Genomic DNA, 15,155 nt, shown 5'->3' on the forward strand with positions numbered 1-15,155 from the left:
CTGTGGCATTTTAACATAGATATTGGCATTTGAAGCTCTGTATAAATCCGTCATGAACGTTAGCCACATCTTCAACTGAAAACAGTCGGGCTGAATTAATGATACACAAGTCATTATTTTGTTGTCCTCTATATTGATTACATTATGCAAACATTTACAGTGTTGGAATAAAATTACTCTAGCTCTAGACTAAAAATGACAATCTTAATAATTGAAGTCACAAGTTCGCAAATCTGGAGTTCAGTCAGTAAATCAACATTGAAGGTGAAAGTTAGAATTGGATATAAATATAGCTAAACCAGTCTTCTGTTCATAAGAGGCGGATGTGACTGGACTGAAAAAGAAAATAGTCTTAGGAGACTTATTACTGAGATCTGACGGTTTTCATAAAGGCAGGAGGTTCAAGAGTATTTTCAAAGAAGGTTGAAGTCATCCACATTTAAATGACCTGTATATAAGTGGAGCTCATACCATGTACCATTGAGTATTCTCAACCCGGCAAAAGGCTTCAAAAGAGTCATTTACGTAAATGCACATGCTTAAAGATAAAAATGAAATCTCCCTATTGAAAATTGTTAGTTATTTGATTTTCTAAATTTAGAGTTTGCAGAATTAGACAAGTGAGACAAACCCAGAATTCAAACTTAAATGTAAACCATTCTGTCAAGTCGAGACAATCCAGTCAAGTAAAACTCAGTGGTTTGAAGAGCAGATATATGAAAGAAGGCCAGTATAAAGGAAGCAGAGAAAGAAATATTGTTCTCTTTTGAAAACTGCTGTCAGGCTGACTAAAATAATTCTGCTATCACATTATGATAAGTAATAGTGGGTGAAAGTGTTTTCAAAAGAACATAAAATGAGGGAGCTGATGAAACATGAAAGTCTACAAAAACACAAGACGCTGAAGTTGATTATTACGAACTTTTCCAAGTTCAGACCAGTAGACGAGTGGTAGAAAATGCTCGGGACAAAAAATATCAAGTAAATCTGAGATGACACACCGTGTCAATGGATCAATGATGGCAGAGTCATTTAGCCAGTGCTGAGCAAGAGCAAATTGTTTGAGCAAGCAAATCAATTTGAAGTGCCTAGACTAGAAAAACCCATTTATTTACTCATGACCAAAAGCAAACACTACACAGCAAGAGGACAAAGGGAGCATCCGCATTTGAGGGGCTCAGAGACGGATACTGTAAAGGATGTTGGAGCGTGAGTGACATTAAAGCACCAAGTGGCGTGGCAGTAATGAAACGCTTCAGTGGTTTTATCATTACATCAGCAGGGACAAAATGGAAGTGCTCTAACTTCCTGACTTTCAGTGCTCACAGAGACTTAAGATAACCTTGCAGATTTACAGTCTAAATTATTGAGCTAAAACTTCTCCGAGCACTTTGCATTCATAGAGAGCTACAATGCAACAGGCAACTATTATACTGCAGCCTTGGACAATGAATTGAAAACCAGCTCTTTCTCCTCATACATTTCAAATACATAATCCCACTGAGAGCTAAATGTGCTTTGAGGCCTGTGGTTCGGGATGAATGTGCCAGTCCCATCCCTGCTGTTGGACCAGTAAAGCTTATTTAATGTGCAAACTTGGAGCAGGAGTGCATATTAACACAGTAACAAGAAATCAATCTAGCAGGTGCAAATAATCATTGCATCATGTCTAGCTTTGTTTTATTTATTTATTTTATTGTACTGCATCTAAAACCTTCTGTGACTCGCCTTCTGATCTCTTCTGATTCACTCATTGATCTTACTTTGCCAGAATCCCTCCAATGGAAAACAGATTGATCCTTGGCTGCTTCTTGGGCTGCTAATTACTGAGGGGACTGTGTCACTGTCAAGCCCTTATCTGATGCAGAGCTGTGTAGAGGAGTAATGGAACGTGCCACCTGAAAAGCTGCCTGAGACATAACCTTGTGTAAACATAGTTGTCCTCAATTAATCATATCATTGTTAGGGCCTCCATGAGCTTTCTGACACTGTTCCAGCATTAAGTATGTGTATAAAGTCTTGCCTTAGTACAACTGCTTACATATACCTTTTCTTAAAACATTTAAAGGTTATAATATAAAAATATTTAAGTATTAGATATTTATAAATTTCCATCAACCCACTTATCCCATTCAGGGTTGCATGAGACTGAAGCTTATTCCAGCTGCATCTAGTAAAGTCTATCTATTGCCATTAGCATTTATAATATCTAATAAATGAAAAATGTAATGGTCAAGAAGAAACAGGAGAAACACCCTTCAACCATGCAAGTGTTGTAACAGAAAAATACATATAAATGACACTGGGGAAGACAGGAACAGAGCACTTATGTGCTCGTTACCAGTGTTGGTTAAGTTACTTGAAAAAAGTCATTAGTAACAAATTACTTATTACTTCTTCAAAAAGTAATTCCGCTACTTTACTGATAACTAAGTAACTACTTATTTCAAAAGTAAGTAGTTTCTTAGTTACTTTTTAAAAACACGATACACAACCTGAATAGGTAATAAAGCAATAGACCTTTGAGACCAATTCTACTTTCTCTGCATAATCCATCATATAAATTGCAATCAAATGAAAAAGTCTCTTTTTAAAACTTGTTTTATTAGTTTTAATCTTTTAACTTTATGGACACTGCATCAAGCAAAAATGTAATTATATGCAACAGACTTTGACTTGAAGAAATTTGTTTAACATTTAAACCTATTTTCTGCATATTCCAGCATATAAAATAACATTTTTTGTTTTTACACTCACTCTTTCAAATAAATGCAAGTAAAACACAGCAGAAAATAAATAAAATCAAAGACTCTGCGCCACTAAGTCCTGTCGCTCTTAAATGTATTTTTCTATTACTTTTTCTAATCTATTACTTTTTTGCAATAGTTATCCCTTACTTTACTCATTACTTGAAAAAAGTAATCAGATTACAGTAACCCATTACTTGTAAGGCGTTACTCCCTATCTCTGCTCATTACCTTATGGTGAGTTGCATCAGATGGCGGGGGAGGATGTCAGCATTGATGGCACACCCAAACAGTTATGGGCGTAAGATGATTGGCACCTGACGTGGTGGCAACTGAGCCAGAGCCAGGTGGAAACCAGAGGTAAAGGGAGCCAGCAGGCTGCAGGAGGAGTCCTGTGAAGCTTGGATGGCTTGTGGTTCTGGAGTTGGGTGTGGGAATTCAGTTCTGGGAAACCATGAAGAAAGCGGATGAGATGGTGTTGTTGACTTCAACTGAGGGTGTAGTGGGGTGGTGGAAAGACTACTTCTGTGCTGTGCCATCTTCAGGTCAAGCATAGTCTGCGGACAAAAGGGATTACTTGGCAACTACTCAAACCTCTAGGTGTTATAGGGCTGTCTTGTTTGACATGCCTCTGTGACATTGCATGGAAATTAGGATTAGTATCTCTGGATTGGCCGACTGGGGTGGCAATTTTCCTTTTCAAGAAAGAGGGCTGGACGGTATGTTCCAAATTTAGTTGTATCCCACTCTTTAGCCTCCCTGGGATGGTCTACGGCAGGGTACCGGAAAGTAGAGTCTATCCATTAGTTGAACCTTGCATGCAGCAGGACCAATACAGTTATTGTCCCAGTTGTGGAACACTGAACCAGCTTTCTATATTTTTCAGAGTATTAAAGGGTATTGCGAAGTTTACCCAACAAATCTAGATTTGCTTTGTGGTATTATCCTTGTAGGTAATCCATCTATATAATACTAAAACACGTCTCCATATTTTATATGAGACAGCGTGCCTTTCATACGTTATTAGGATTTTGTTTATCTGTGTATTAAATGGTAAATGGCATGTATTTGTATAGCGCTTTACTAGTCCCTAAGTACCCCAAAGCGCTTTACACATCCAGTCATCCACCCATTCACACACACATTCACACACTAGTGATGGCAAGCTACATTGTGGCTTATTAGGGTGAGAATCCATCATATTTCATCCTTGAACAGAATGTGCTATCTGGTTTATTTCAGCTGTGAGGAGGTAGAGGAAGGTGATTATCATGGTGATTAATGCGGGCATATGGGAGGAACTTTGCCGTGTTATCGTAGAAGAGAGAAAAATTATTACCTAATGGAGGTGTGTCTAATGTGTTTCTTTAAAGCTGAAATCAAAGAAGAGTCAAAAGCTTCCACAGGTTACTGAATCAATTTCTCCAGGAAACCAATCATCTCCACTAGACTTTATAAAATAATAACACTGGAAAACTGAAAGTAAATAGGCAAAAGAGGCATGTGCACTTATCCCGTTAATGAATGTAGCTCTTTCAAGAGTTTTTATCAAAGCACCAGCCAGTATCCCGGCTTTTGCTGTCTAGGACAGAGCTTAGCAGGCAGATCACGTTTTTTTTCCCTCTTTCTCTAACCCTGGTGTTTTGTGCATGCAGGTGTTTGAACGTGCCCTCGCTGCTTCCATATGGCACCCACGCTGCCAGAGGAAAAAAGTATGACAAAGAAAAGCTTAATGCTGCTGGCTTATAAATAAAAAGCAATTCATACCGAAACATTTTCTCAAAGTTAGTAAAATATTATGCATTTCTGGGAAGATTTCTGTTGTATGTTGTATTTGTGCAGTTTGTGGCAATAAATTAAGTCACATGATGCTGAAATATTGCAAGTGCAGCCTGGTGTAAGCGCTTCTTTAAATTATTTTTTTCCACTTGTGCTTTCACTAATGCTTTCTCATCCCAGCATGTAATATAATGCCATCTTGCCAGATGCCTCCTGCGTCTCCCCATTACGCGCAAGGTGTCCTTTGGCGTTGGTGCCTTGATGCATCAGCAGTATTGGCTGCTTAGCGATAACGGTGCTATTTAAGATACCTAAGTTAGAAGGGTGGAAAAGTGGTGTCAGTGGTCTAAGTTGCAATTGACTGTGGTCCCCTTCCTATTGGGACCTTCGTGTTTGGGGCTTTATATGCTTTATTTTTACTTGCTTTTTACTTTCACATTGACTCGCTTATCAGGTTTAGGCATTAGACAGGGTATAGAGATTAAGTCACCTTGGTATTATACCCCAGGGATGAGAATGAGTCCTGAGAGCTATGGTTAAGTTCTTTCTGTCTGAAACAGAAATTTAATCCATTGTTTCCTTTGGGTTCTATTCCATTTAGAGTTCACTGTTATTTCTTATAAGCAGACCAAGAGGTGTACACACAAAGTTATCATTCATTTCACAGTTTTGGTGATCTGTTGTGCATCATGTACTGTATGGTACATCTTTGCTGATAATGCGAAAACCAAATATATATTTTTTGCATTAACTTCAACATCGTATTTACTGACTCACATTGTTTGTGAGTCAGTAAACATCGAAAAACTATTGGAAAACCGTCAAGTTATGTGCAACATTTCAGACTGAAATTGGGGAAATTATTCATATTTCAGTTTGATTGAGTCGTCATTTCCCTAAACAGCAAATAGTACAATACTAAAATTGTTTCATTTATGCATTTTGGCCTGTGCATACAGTATATCGTATATGATGACATTAGCTGTTCTATTTACATGTACATATACAGAAACCTTTTTTCAGATGGCTATCTATGGCACACTGCATTCTTTGATGTTTCCTTTAAGAGACGTGGATATCTTGTGTACAGATATTCCGCCATGAGCTAGTTTTTGTTGTTGTTTTTAATTATAATGGTGTTACCAAAAAATCAATATTTGTTACTTTCATCCTGCGTAAACCTGCATTGGTGCTATATAATGAATAAAAGCCACTGAGGTTTCTTTACAATACAAAAATGACAGTAGAGATCATGCTTTAGAGGCCGTTAATGCCTTTAGAATCCTTTTTTCCTCCTTTCTTTCATTTTAATCGCAATGTATTGCAAAATGTCAATATTTTATTTATTTTTTTATGGTTTAGTGTCTTGACACGAAGCTAAAAACGTCACATTTAGAAATAGTCTGTAAAGGTGCAGTAGAGCTACCAGTGTCTCTGCCTTGGCCTGCAGGGCCCTAATGTTTTATGGAGGACCCTCAATAATGCATGGTCTTTGATAATAATTTCGCAACCGTGAGTGCACTACATACTCAAAACTGGCTTTGAACTGTGACTGTGATACACATTGCCCATGGTGGAATACCTGTGTAAAGCATTTGTAGCTTGTATCTTTGTGGATGTGTTCTCAGTGGTATATGAATTACAACAGGTTCTTTGGCTTTTTGCAGTCTGAACTGTGCATTGCATGCCACTGCATTGATCCATTCCTCTCCCTTTCTACACCAGAAAAATGTACAATGATTCTTTTGGTGCTTTCACTCCCAACACCTACCCATACTGTATGCAACATACTGCAACACAGAGCCATTTCCCTTGGGCGTGTTGAAAATCATTGTGGGACATGTAGGAACTCAAAAGTGCTGTAGATGTTGACGAGCCAGGCTGAGGGTGGATACAGCAAAATAGTACATTATGCATCAGACATAAAATATTGACGTTTGACAGTGAAATAACATCTAAATTTAGATTTTTTTTTTCTTTCTTTCTTTCTGACGAAGGAGTTCCTTGAGGGGTTTAAAACATTTGAGAGTATTGCTTTGTGCCTTTTTACATGTATTGGCTCAGAGATTACTATATGCTTACTGTGATGATATTTGTACAATAAAATATGTATCTTTTCATGAGGGAATGATATATTTCATTCCGCACAGTCTTCTCTTCCATAGTTTACATTGTCAGCTCAGTTACAATGTAATTATTTTTTTTTATGTTATTCCAGTTCTCGGTATACAAGTCATACATTCTTTACACTGAAAATGCATTAATATGCTTATTTAAAACGACTCCACTTACAAAGCATGGGGATAGCACTATATCTTCATGTGTATTGTAATCTTTCAATTACTCAAATAGTGAAAATACAACATACTGAATGCCACAAATGGGAAAAGAATAACATCTCTTGCATAAAACTGCAAATATGTTGGGATGTCTTATGATCAGTAGTACATAATATCATCAAAAGAGTAAGAATAAGGGACAAGGGAAGGACTCAATAGTAAATGACCGTGATCTTCGAGCCTTCTAGCAGCACAGCAATAATCCTGTAGTGGAAATTACTGCGTGGGAGCACTTCCAAAAAGCATTATATCATTTTGCATCACTTAGTCCGAGCCTTTCAGTTAAATGCTCGTTAGTGTCTTTGGTTTGTTTTTGTTTGTTTTTGAAACGTATGGCGTGTAACTATTGAGCAAAGAAAAACGATTGTGTTGATGCATTAAGAATGGTCTTAAAACTGTCAATTTCTTCCCTAAGACTCATACGACACCTGATCACTGGGGAGATTGGCATTTTAGGTAGCCTCCCTAGTGGAGGAAGAACACTCAGAAGAACTTGTCCTTTTGCTTAGGGGCAGTTAATGCCAACTGACATATCCATTGCCACCTGTGGCCAGGGCCAAGACATAGCCTACAGCAGCTGTAACATCAGTGGAGGAATTGCCCAGCTGTCTTGATAAAACAGACAGGAGGAAAAAAAACCCAAAGATGATGTCCAGAGGAGAGCCTTTACTTCCTGTATTAGTGCCTTCACACAGTCCTAGATTTCTTTAGCTCACAGGCTGATGAAAACTGGCTTCAGGTGTGTTATAAATAAACTCAAGAAGGTGGCAAGGATAAATTTTGCTGTTTATTCTCTTAAACTTCAGAGCACTCGGGAACTTTTCGCACCCACATACAAAATTCCCAGTGATGTAAGGACAAGACTGGAACAAGACTGACATTATCAATATCAGCAATGAACATGAGTAAACAAAGTCAGATGATATCAACATCATGGCCTTCCAGAAGGGTTTTATAGTCTATAGCTCACACAGTGTAGGCAAATTTCAGTTTGTGAAAACAGGGGTGGCGTTTCAAACAGTGGAGAAACCTATCTCAGTAGATCTACAATGCAGGATCTGTTAATTAATCAGTAAACAGAATCAAGATCAACACCAAAAGAAACTAAGCCATCACCTGTATACAATTTCTGGCCACCTAATGAGGTACAGAATAGATCCTCACAAAGCTGCTCATTAACACAGATATCTACTGTAATCAACCAATCACATGGTAGAAACTCAATGTATTTAGGGGTGTGAGTATTACAATGACCTTGTGAAGTTCAAACCAAGCATCACAATTTGAAAGAAAATGTGGTATTGAATGAGGTGATCTGATTATTTCAGAAACGACTGCTCTCTTGGGATTTTCACACACAACTATCTCTAGTGTTTGCAGAGAGTGGTCCAAAAAAGAGAAAGTATCCAGTGAGTTTCAGTTCTCTGGGCCATACACTCAAGCTATCTCTGAATGCACAACACGTGAAGTCAGAGCTGATGGGCTACAACAGCAGAAGACCACAGCAGGTGTCATTCCTGTGAGCTAAGAACATGGAACTTAGGCTACAACTCACACTGGCTGAGCAAAAATTGGACAACAAAAGACTGAAACAATGTTTCCTGGTCTGATGAGTCAGTTTCTGCTGTAACATTTGGATAGCAGGGTCAGAGTTTGGTGTCCAAAAAGAGTTTAAGCTGCCTGTGGTGGATATTTTCTATATTTTCCTTTGGGTCCCTTAGTACTAACTGAACATTATTTAAACAGCACAGCCTCTACTCAAATGGCCTCCACAGTTATCAGAACTAAATCCAATAGAGGATCTTTGTAGAATTGGAAATTTGCATAATCAAGAATGTACAAATGGTCAGCCTGCAGTGACTATGAGAATATCAGCATGTCAATATGGACCAAAATCTCTGAAGAAGTTTACAGGACCTTGGTGTCCAAGGTGGCACACTATACTTGTTTGCCACAAAATTAACTAGCACTTCTGCACCCTTATAGTGTTATATGTTCCACCTACTTACTATTGTAATTTGTGACCATGAGATCTGAAAAATGGACTGGTCAACTGGTGTAAAATTAAAAGTTTTGATACACACCCTGTACAATAATACTGAGAAAAATAAATGAATTAAAACAATTAGCAGTAACTAAATCTCATTGAATACTAAAAATGTAGTCACCATTTTCATTACAGTATTCAGCATTAACATGTGGGAAATAAAAGGTTTCAACTTTGGTTTGTGCACTTTTTGCACAATAAACACTTAAAGTCAAATCCATGCAGTGCGCAATGTTTGACTTTCTCACTAATCTCCAACTAAATGAAGTATAGGTTTTGTGCTTTTAATATATGAAATATTAGTACAATTCAATAAAGTAGTGTACACAATCCTCTTGGTTGAGTGCAGGGAAGAAAGTCTGTTTTTGACTGGTGGTGCTGAGGTGTAATTCTCTCCTTAACATTTCAAGTTCACTTGTGTGGGAGGCTTGTTATTCATGCAGATGTCAGAAGAAAAAGCACTCTCTCACTTTCTCTCTCACTTTCTCTCGCTCTCTCTCTCTCTCTCTGCTGCCCTAATTCCTAGGCAAGTGCTGCAGTGTGCTTGTTCTGTTGGCAGTTCATGTCTTATTGTTTGCTACTACTTTAACACCTACATAATGTATTTCATTAAAATCTGCTGTCAGTCCCTGTCTGTTCCACTTCATCCCATCACTCAGGGTTCCCCCCCCCCCCCCCCCCCCCCTTATTTATTCGTTTTTATTTATTTATTTTTGTTGCCATCATCTTCAGTCTCTGGTTTGTCTTTCTTTTACTGCCAGGAATTCAATTATCCTGGCTGTTGTTTTATGATGTTGTCATGACACCCAGTGACGGATTCATTATCTCATCTCCTTTCTGGCGTGTCTTGATAGTAGCATCAGGTCTGTTATCAGAAAAGTTCCACCGAGTGTGTTCTGTTTTGCTAAATGCACGCAGTCCGAAGATTCCAGCTTGTTTCTCCTAATTAAGTGAAAGATGAGGAAAAGATGAAATGAACAAACAGGCATTTGAAAGGTGGCAGAATAAGACAGTAATTTAGATATTGTTTTCACAAACACGAATTAAACAGCGATGAGCGAGTGATGAATCTGTTTATTATAGTCTCATTTGTGTGCGAGTTGAATAGCTCTTGGTATTGGTTCTAACACCAAGTTGAAACATTCATGTTGTTATGAAGAACTGAGATTTAAATTCTAATGATGAAAATGTATCCTGGTGAATTCATTTTGCACAAATTGAAAGGGCGAAGCTCAAATGAAAGCTACTGGATTTGGGGCAGATTCTTGGGTTATAAGATGATTGTCACTTGGTGAAATTTAGCTCTCTTTAAAACAGGAAAGTAAGTATCTTCTGGTCAGGTTATGAAAAAAGTGTGATCTCTATCTTTTTATTTTTCTATCTTGTTAAAAATTGCACAAAACCCTAAATGCACCTTATATAGGACAGTATAATAGGGTCTTTTGATTCAAAGACTGTGCCTTTCCGTTCATTATGTACCTTTTTTAATAAAACTTTCTGTGTTGCAGGAAATGAGTTTGGCCATCCTGAGTGGTTGGATTTCCCCAGAGAGGGCAACAATCAGAGTTACCACTATGCCCGGCGGCAGTTTAACCTGGTAGATATGGATCACCTGCGCTACTGTCAGCTCTATGCCTTTGACCGGGACATGAACCGTACTGAAGACAAGTACGGCTGGCTGGCAGCTCCACCTGTAAGAACGTCACACGTTGACTGTACAGTAGGCTTTATGCACGCAATGTGATGAAACGGCAAAAAAAAGAAATCGCTGCAGCAACTTTTCAAACACATATACAATAATAGCCCGTCGTTTCTCAACCAGCTGTTTATAAGTCTGATAAAGGTTTATTTTCTTCAAGATTAAATGTAGTCTCAGCTCACTATCTTCACATACCTGTAAAGTTTCCCTGCACACATTAGAGTTCATTTTGTAAATGTCTTGTTTTTCTGGCTGCTGTCAGGTTGAACAGTAATAGATTTCCTGAAGCTTGTGTCTTTGCCTGCGTTTGAAGCCTCTGGGAGAAGGAAAAAAAATGTGTTTTTTTTCTCTTGAGGTGCTGGTAGCAAAGTAATGGGATAATGCAAATGGAGACTTTGGCTAAATTGACAGGGATTAGAAGTGAGTGTGTGTAATTGATTCAAAAATACCTTCCCTCACATCCCTGGGAATCAGTCCCCAGATTAAAGCTACTTCACCTTGCTATGTTACACTCTGTCCTGCGGAGTGCTGCTCGACAGACATACAAATGCAGCAGAGTAGAAAAAAATATCAGAGGGCATAATTAGAGACATGCCTGGTTCACACGGATAATTTCTGCATATTGGCCTATCAGTCAAAAGTGTGTTCTGAGTTACTGGAGGTTCCTACATCCTTTAGAAGTAGATGAGAGACAGAGCTTTGGAGGTAAGGCAAAGGAAAAGCACAGCCTTACTGATTTGTGTGCTGCCTGCTGGGTAAATGAGAAGGAATGCTGATCGTAAATGATGCTACTGGCAGGGAAAGTGAATACATTTGGCACGAGAGCTGACCTGCGGCATACTGTGAGTGCTGTTTTTCTTGGTTCTGTGCATTTAATGTAAAATCATACAGTAGGTCACAGCTATATAATGTACACTTAAGACATCTCGAACATAAATGATGTTCTGTAATAGCAGTTGTGCTGTGCTCTACAGCCAGATTTAGCAGTATGTGTCTTATGGAGGGTCAAAGAGCATGTATATGTGATTAGACTTTCACTTTGTGCGTTTTGTTGCCAAACAAATATCTGAAAGGTTGTTGAGATGTATTTATGTCAAGAACACTAAGGAACAATCTGGCTTTCATCTGATCTTTAAATAGTCATTTGAGTGTCTCAACATACTATAGCAATCAAAGGAGCTTGCAAAGAAAAGCGTCTGGACTTCTTTAAGTTACTTGAAGACGTTTCACCTCTCATCCGAGAAGCTTCTTCAGTTCTAAGGTCCTGTTCGACTCCCATCACCCTCTGGAACACAAACTTGAAGTAATTAGGACCCTACACCACCGGGCAGAACATGTTCCCTCTAAGCCTGAAGGAAAAAAGAAGGAACACACACATGTAAAGGAAGCACTCAAAACGTGCGGCTATCCTAAACGGGCGTTCTTAAAGTCAGCAAAGAGGCACAGAAAAGAAGATCAGACACCAGCGAGGGAGGATAAGAAAGACAGACGCAACAACATTGTCATCCCCTATGTAGCCGGTGTATCAGAAAAACTCAGGAGAGTTTTCTCCCTGCACGACATCCCAGTTTATTTCAGACCCACCAACACGCTCAGACAAAAACTGGTTCACCCGAAAGACAAAACTCCAAAACACAGACTTAACAATGTGGTGTATGCTGTACAGTGCAGCGAGGAATGCCCAGACCTCTACATTGAAGAGACCAAACAGCCACTTCACAAGCGCATGGCACAACACAGAAGAGCCACCTCCACAGGACAACTCAGCTGTCCATCTGCATCTTAAGGATAAAGGACACTCTTTCGAGGATGCCAATGTTCACATTTTGGACAGAGAGGACAGATGGTTTGAAAGAGGAGTGAAAGAAGCCATCTATGTCCACTGTGAGCGACCTTCTTTGAACAGAGGCGGTGGTTTACGACACCAACTCTCTACCATCTATAATCCAGTTTTGAGATCCCTTCCCAGACGCCTTAACGCCCACTCACATCCTGGGCCATCTGATCTCAGGAATTCGCATGATAAGGTGGGGCCAGGTTTCACAATGAACACACCCGAAACTCTGGCTGATTGGGACCCACACCCAGTTTCACACCTTGGCTCAGGCGATTAGAGGATCATCAGGGGGTCCTTTGGTCCCTCTGTGGGGGGATACTCCCACTAGGTTTATATCTGGGACTCTCCACCATTTGACCTTAGAACTGAAGAAGCTTCTCGGATGAGAGGTGAAACGTCTTCAAGCAACTTAAAGAAGTCCAGACGCTTTTCTTTGCAAGCTCCTTTGACTACGATGACCTGGATGACTGAGAACCTTCACAGACATACTATAGCAATATTATCTTGGGGAAAAATGTCTTGGACTTTTTCATTGCTCTCAATGCACATAACATAATAAGGACAAACATTGAATATAACAACACCAATACAGAATATTACCAGATTTATACATGCAATGGTGCAAAACTGCTAGAATCATTATGGAATAAATAAGGGATGGATAACTGGTTACTGTATATACAGTATTTACATGATGTCTTGAGTTGTAGGTTGCAGAAAGAAACTCTACAGATATCTGATTTTGGATTTGTTTAACTCTTGAACGGAGGGCAGGATGTTAGCAAATTTTTAATCCTCACTGTCCGTTTTAGTCTGGTTTATCAAACGGGTGATCCTGATACTGCGAAACACGTCCACTGGCAGCAAACTGACAGATTTGGTGAGAAATGATAGCCTGTCTCTGCTGCTATAATCTAAGTCTATAAATCAACTAATCAGAATATGTACTAACAAATAAACCAGCAGACATCATGCGTTTGAAGATATACGAGACATTGTTTTCAGATTGGCCACCATTGAGTCCATATAAGCCCTATATTTCTCAATAATACAATGTTCTTTTTTTTTAGCAATATATACTCATGAATTTGATGCCAGAAATACATTAAAAATAGTATGGGGAAATGGGGCATGTTTATCACTGTGTTGTATCACGTCTTCTTTTCTTACTACTTGTACAGGAAGCCGTTCGAAATATGAGGAGACCACTTGTTTTCAAAGTTTTTATTATTAGATTTGAGGCATCCTTTGTTGGCTCTGGATAATATCAAAATATTTGTCACTGAGTGACAGGTATGAATTTCAGATCTTAATATGGAGCTGTGCTTTTGTAGTGCATGCAAAATGCAGTTTAGCACTATCCTGCTGAAATAAGCAAGTACTTGTGTAGAAAAAGCAGCGTATGTTGCTCCAAAATATAAACATGTGGTTTAACATTAATACATTTAATTAATATAGCATTAAAATCTTCAAAGTAACCAATACTCTATGCACGAATGCATCCCTATGCCTTCATGGATGCTGCCTTATATACATATGTATGTATGCCTGTCTTTTACTTGTAATAGCATGTAGCATTACATCAGTTAGTCAGTACTTGGATAAAATGGTACACACAGATATTATCTCTAAAAAAAAAAGAAGTTTCTAAGTAGAGGCGTTAATCAATATAGGCATTATGTAAAACTTAAGCTACTCATAAGATATTGAGTAAGTGCCCTGAAGACCAGACAAGAGATAATAAATCAGCTCTAGTGGTTTGTGTGGCTGACCCTGTGTTCCAGTGTCTGTGCACACAGAAACAGCTGAGACAAGAAATTCTTATTCACAGAATGAAACAATATCACAAAAAGAACATCAGAACATCACTCGCAGATAAGGCCAATAAGTGTTCAGAGATTCTGCTATAATAACCAGATGAGGCGAAATCCTTTGTATGGCTCATCAGTGACATTGCCAAGGTAATTGTTCTTAGTGGGGAAAATTCTATAGCTCGGTTAGTTCAATATTTCACTGTAGTGGAAGGATCCAAGGGCATTTTGTAGTTAAAACAAGAAGCATAAGCTGATATGTCAGCAGTTCTCCTTTTTGTCCCTGGTGTAAATGAACTAAGCAGAAATGGAAACATGCAGGGACTTTGCTGAAAAGTGAGATTTGTGCATGTGTCTTTGAAGATGTGCATCTGTGAGTTTTAAAAGGCCAAAGTTTTTGGGCTTGAACTAAAACTCCTCTTCCTTGAGGTGTGCAGCTCTGAATGTATTTTATGATAAAGCAGCACTCACTAGCAAATAAAGCAAAAATAATTTATAGCTCTGACACCAACCATTAGAAATACCCAAGATGCTTTTAATCGCTTGCAATGAAACTTTAGTCAGTTTTTGATGGAAATCGTAAAAATGGTCTATAAATCCAGCAAATCAGAAAAAATGCACTTTGCATAGTTTTTTCCTAATAATAAGGTCATTGGAATCAGCAGTTTGGACGTGAGGCAGTGATTCATTCACATAGTTTTCAATAGAAAACCTTGGGGGCAAAAGTCAAATCATTATTTTTGCCTTTTCCAGCAGCAGGTTACATCTTCAAATGTATTTTCGATGTCTCCTATCTCTCCGGAAACGGAAAATGTTTGCCTGTGGCATATCCAAAGTTAAATCCAATTTTTCTGCCAACTGCGCTGGGTGCGCTGGACTGCAGCTGACTTAATATA

At 38.7% G+C, this 15,155-nt stretch overlaps 1 protein-coding gene across 1 annotated transcript in view; it reads left to right on the forward strand.

Annotated features, from left to right (window-relative positions):
• The window catches only part of gbe1b (glucan (1,4-alpha-), branching enzyme 1b), a 98,655-nt gene that overhangs the window by 55,348 nt on the left and 28,152 nt on the right, over positions 1 to 15,155 (forward strand). Inside the window, exon 13 of the mRNA XM_004560558.6 lies at positions 10,421 to 10,605. Within this exon, the coding sequence (XP_004560615.2) occupies positions 10,421 to 10,605 (185 nt within the window). The remainder of the gene's footprint in view (positions 1 to 10,420; positions 10,606 to 15,155) is intronic.

The sequence above is a fragment of the Maylandia zebra genome, linkage group LG14 (genome assembly GCF_041146795.1).
Source record: "Maylandia zebra isolate NMK-2024a linkage group LG14, Mzebra_GT3a, whole genome shotgun sequence".
Lineage (NCBI taxonomy): Eukaryota > Metazoa > Chordata > Actinopteri > Cichliformes > Cichlidae > Maylandia > Maylandia zebra.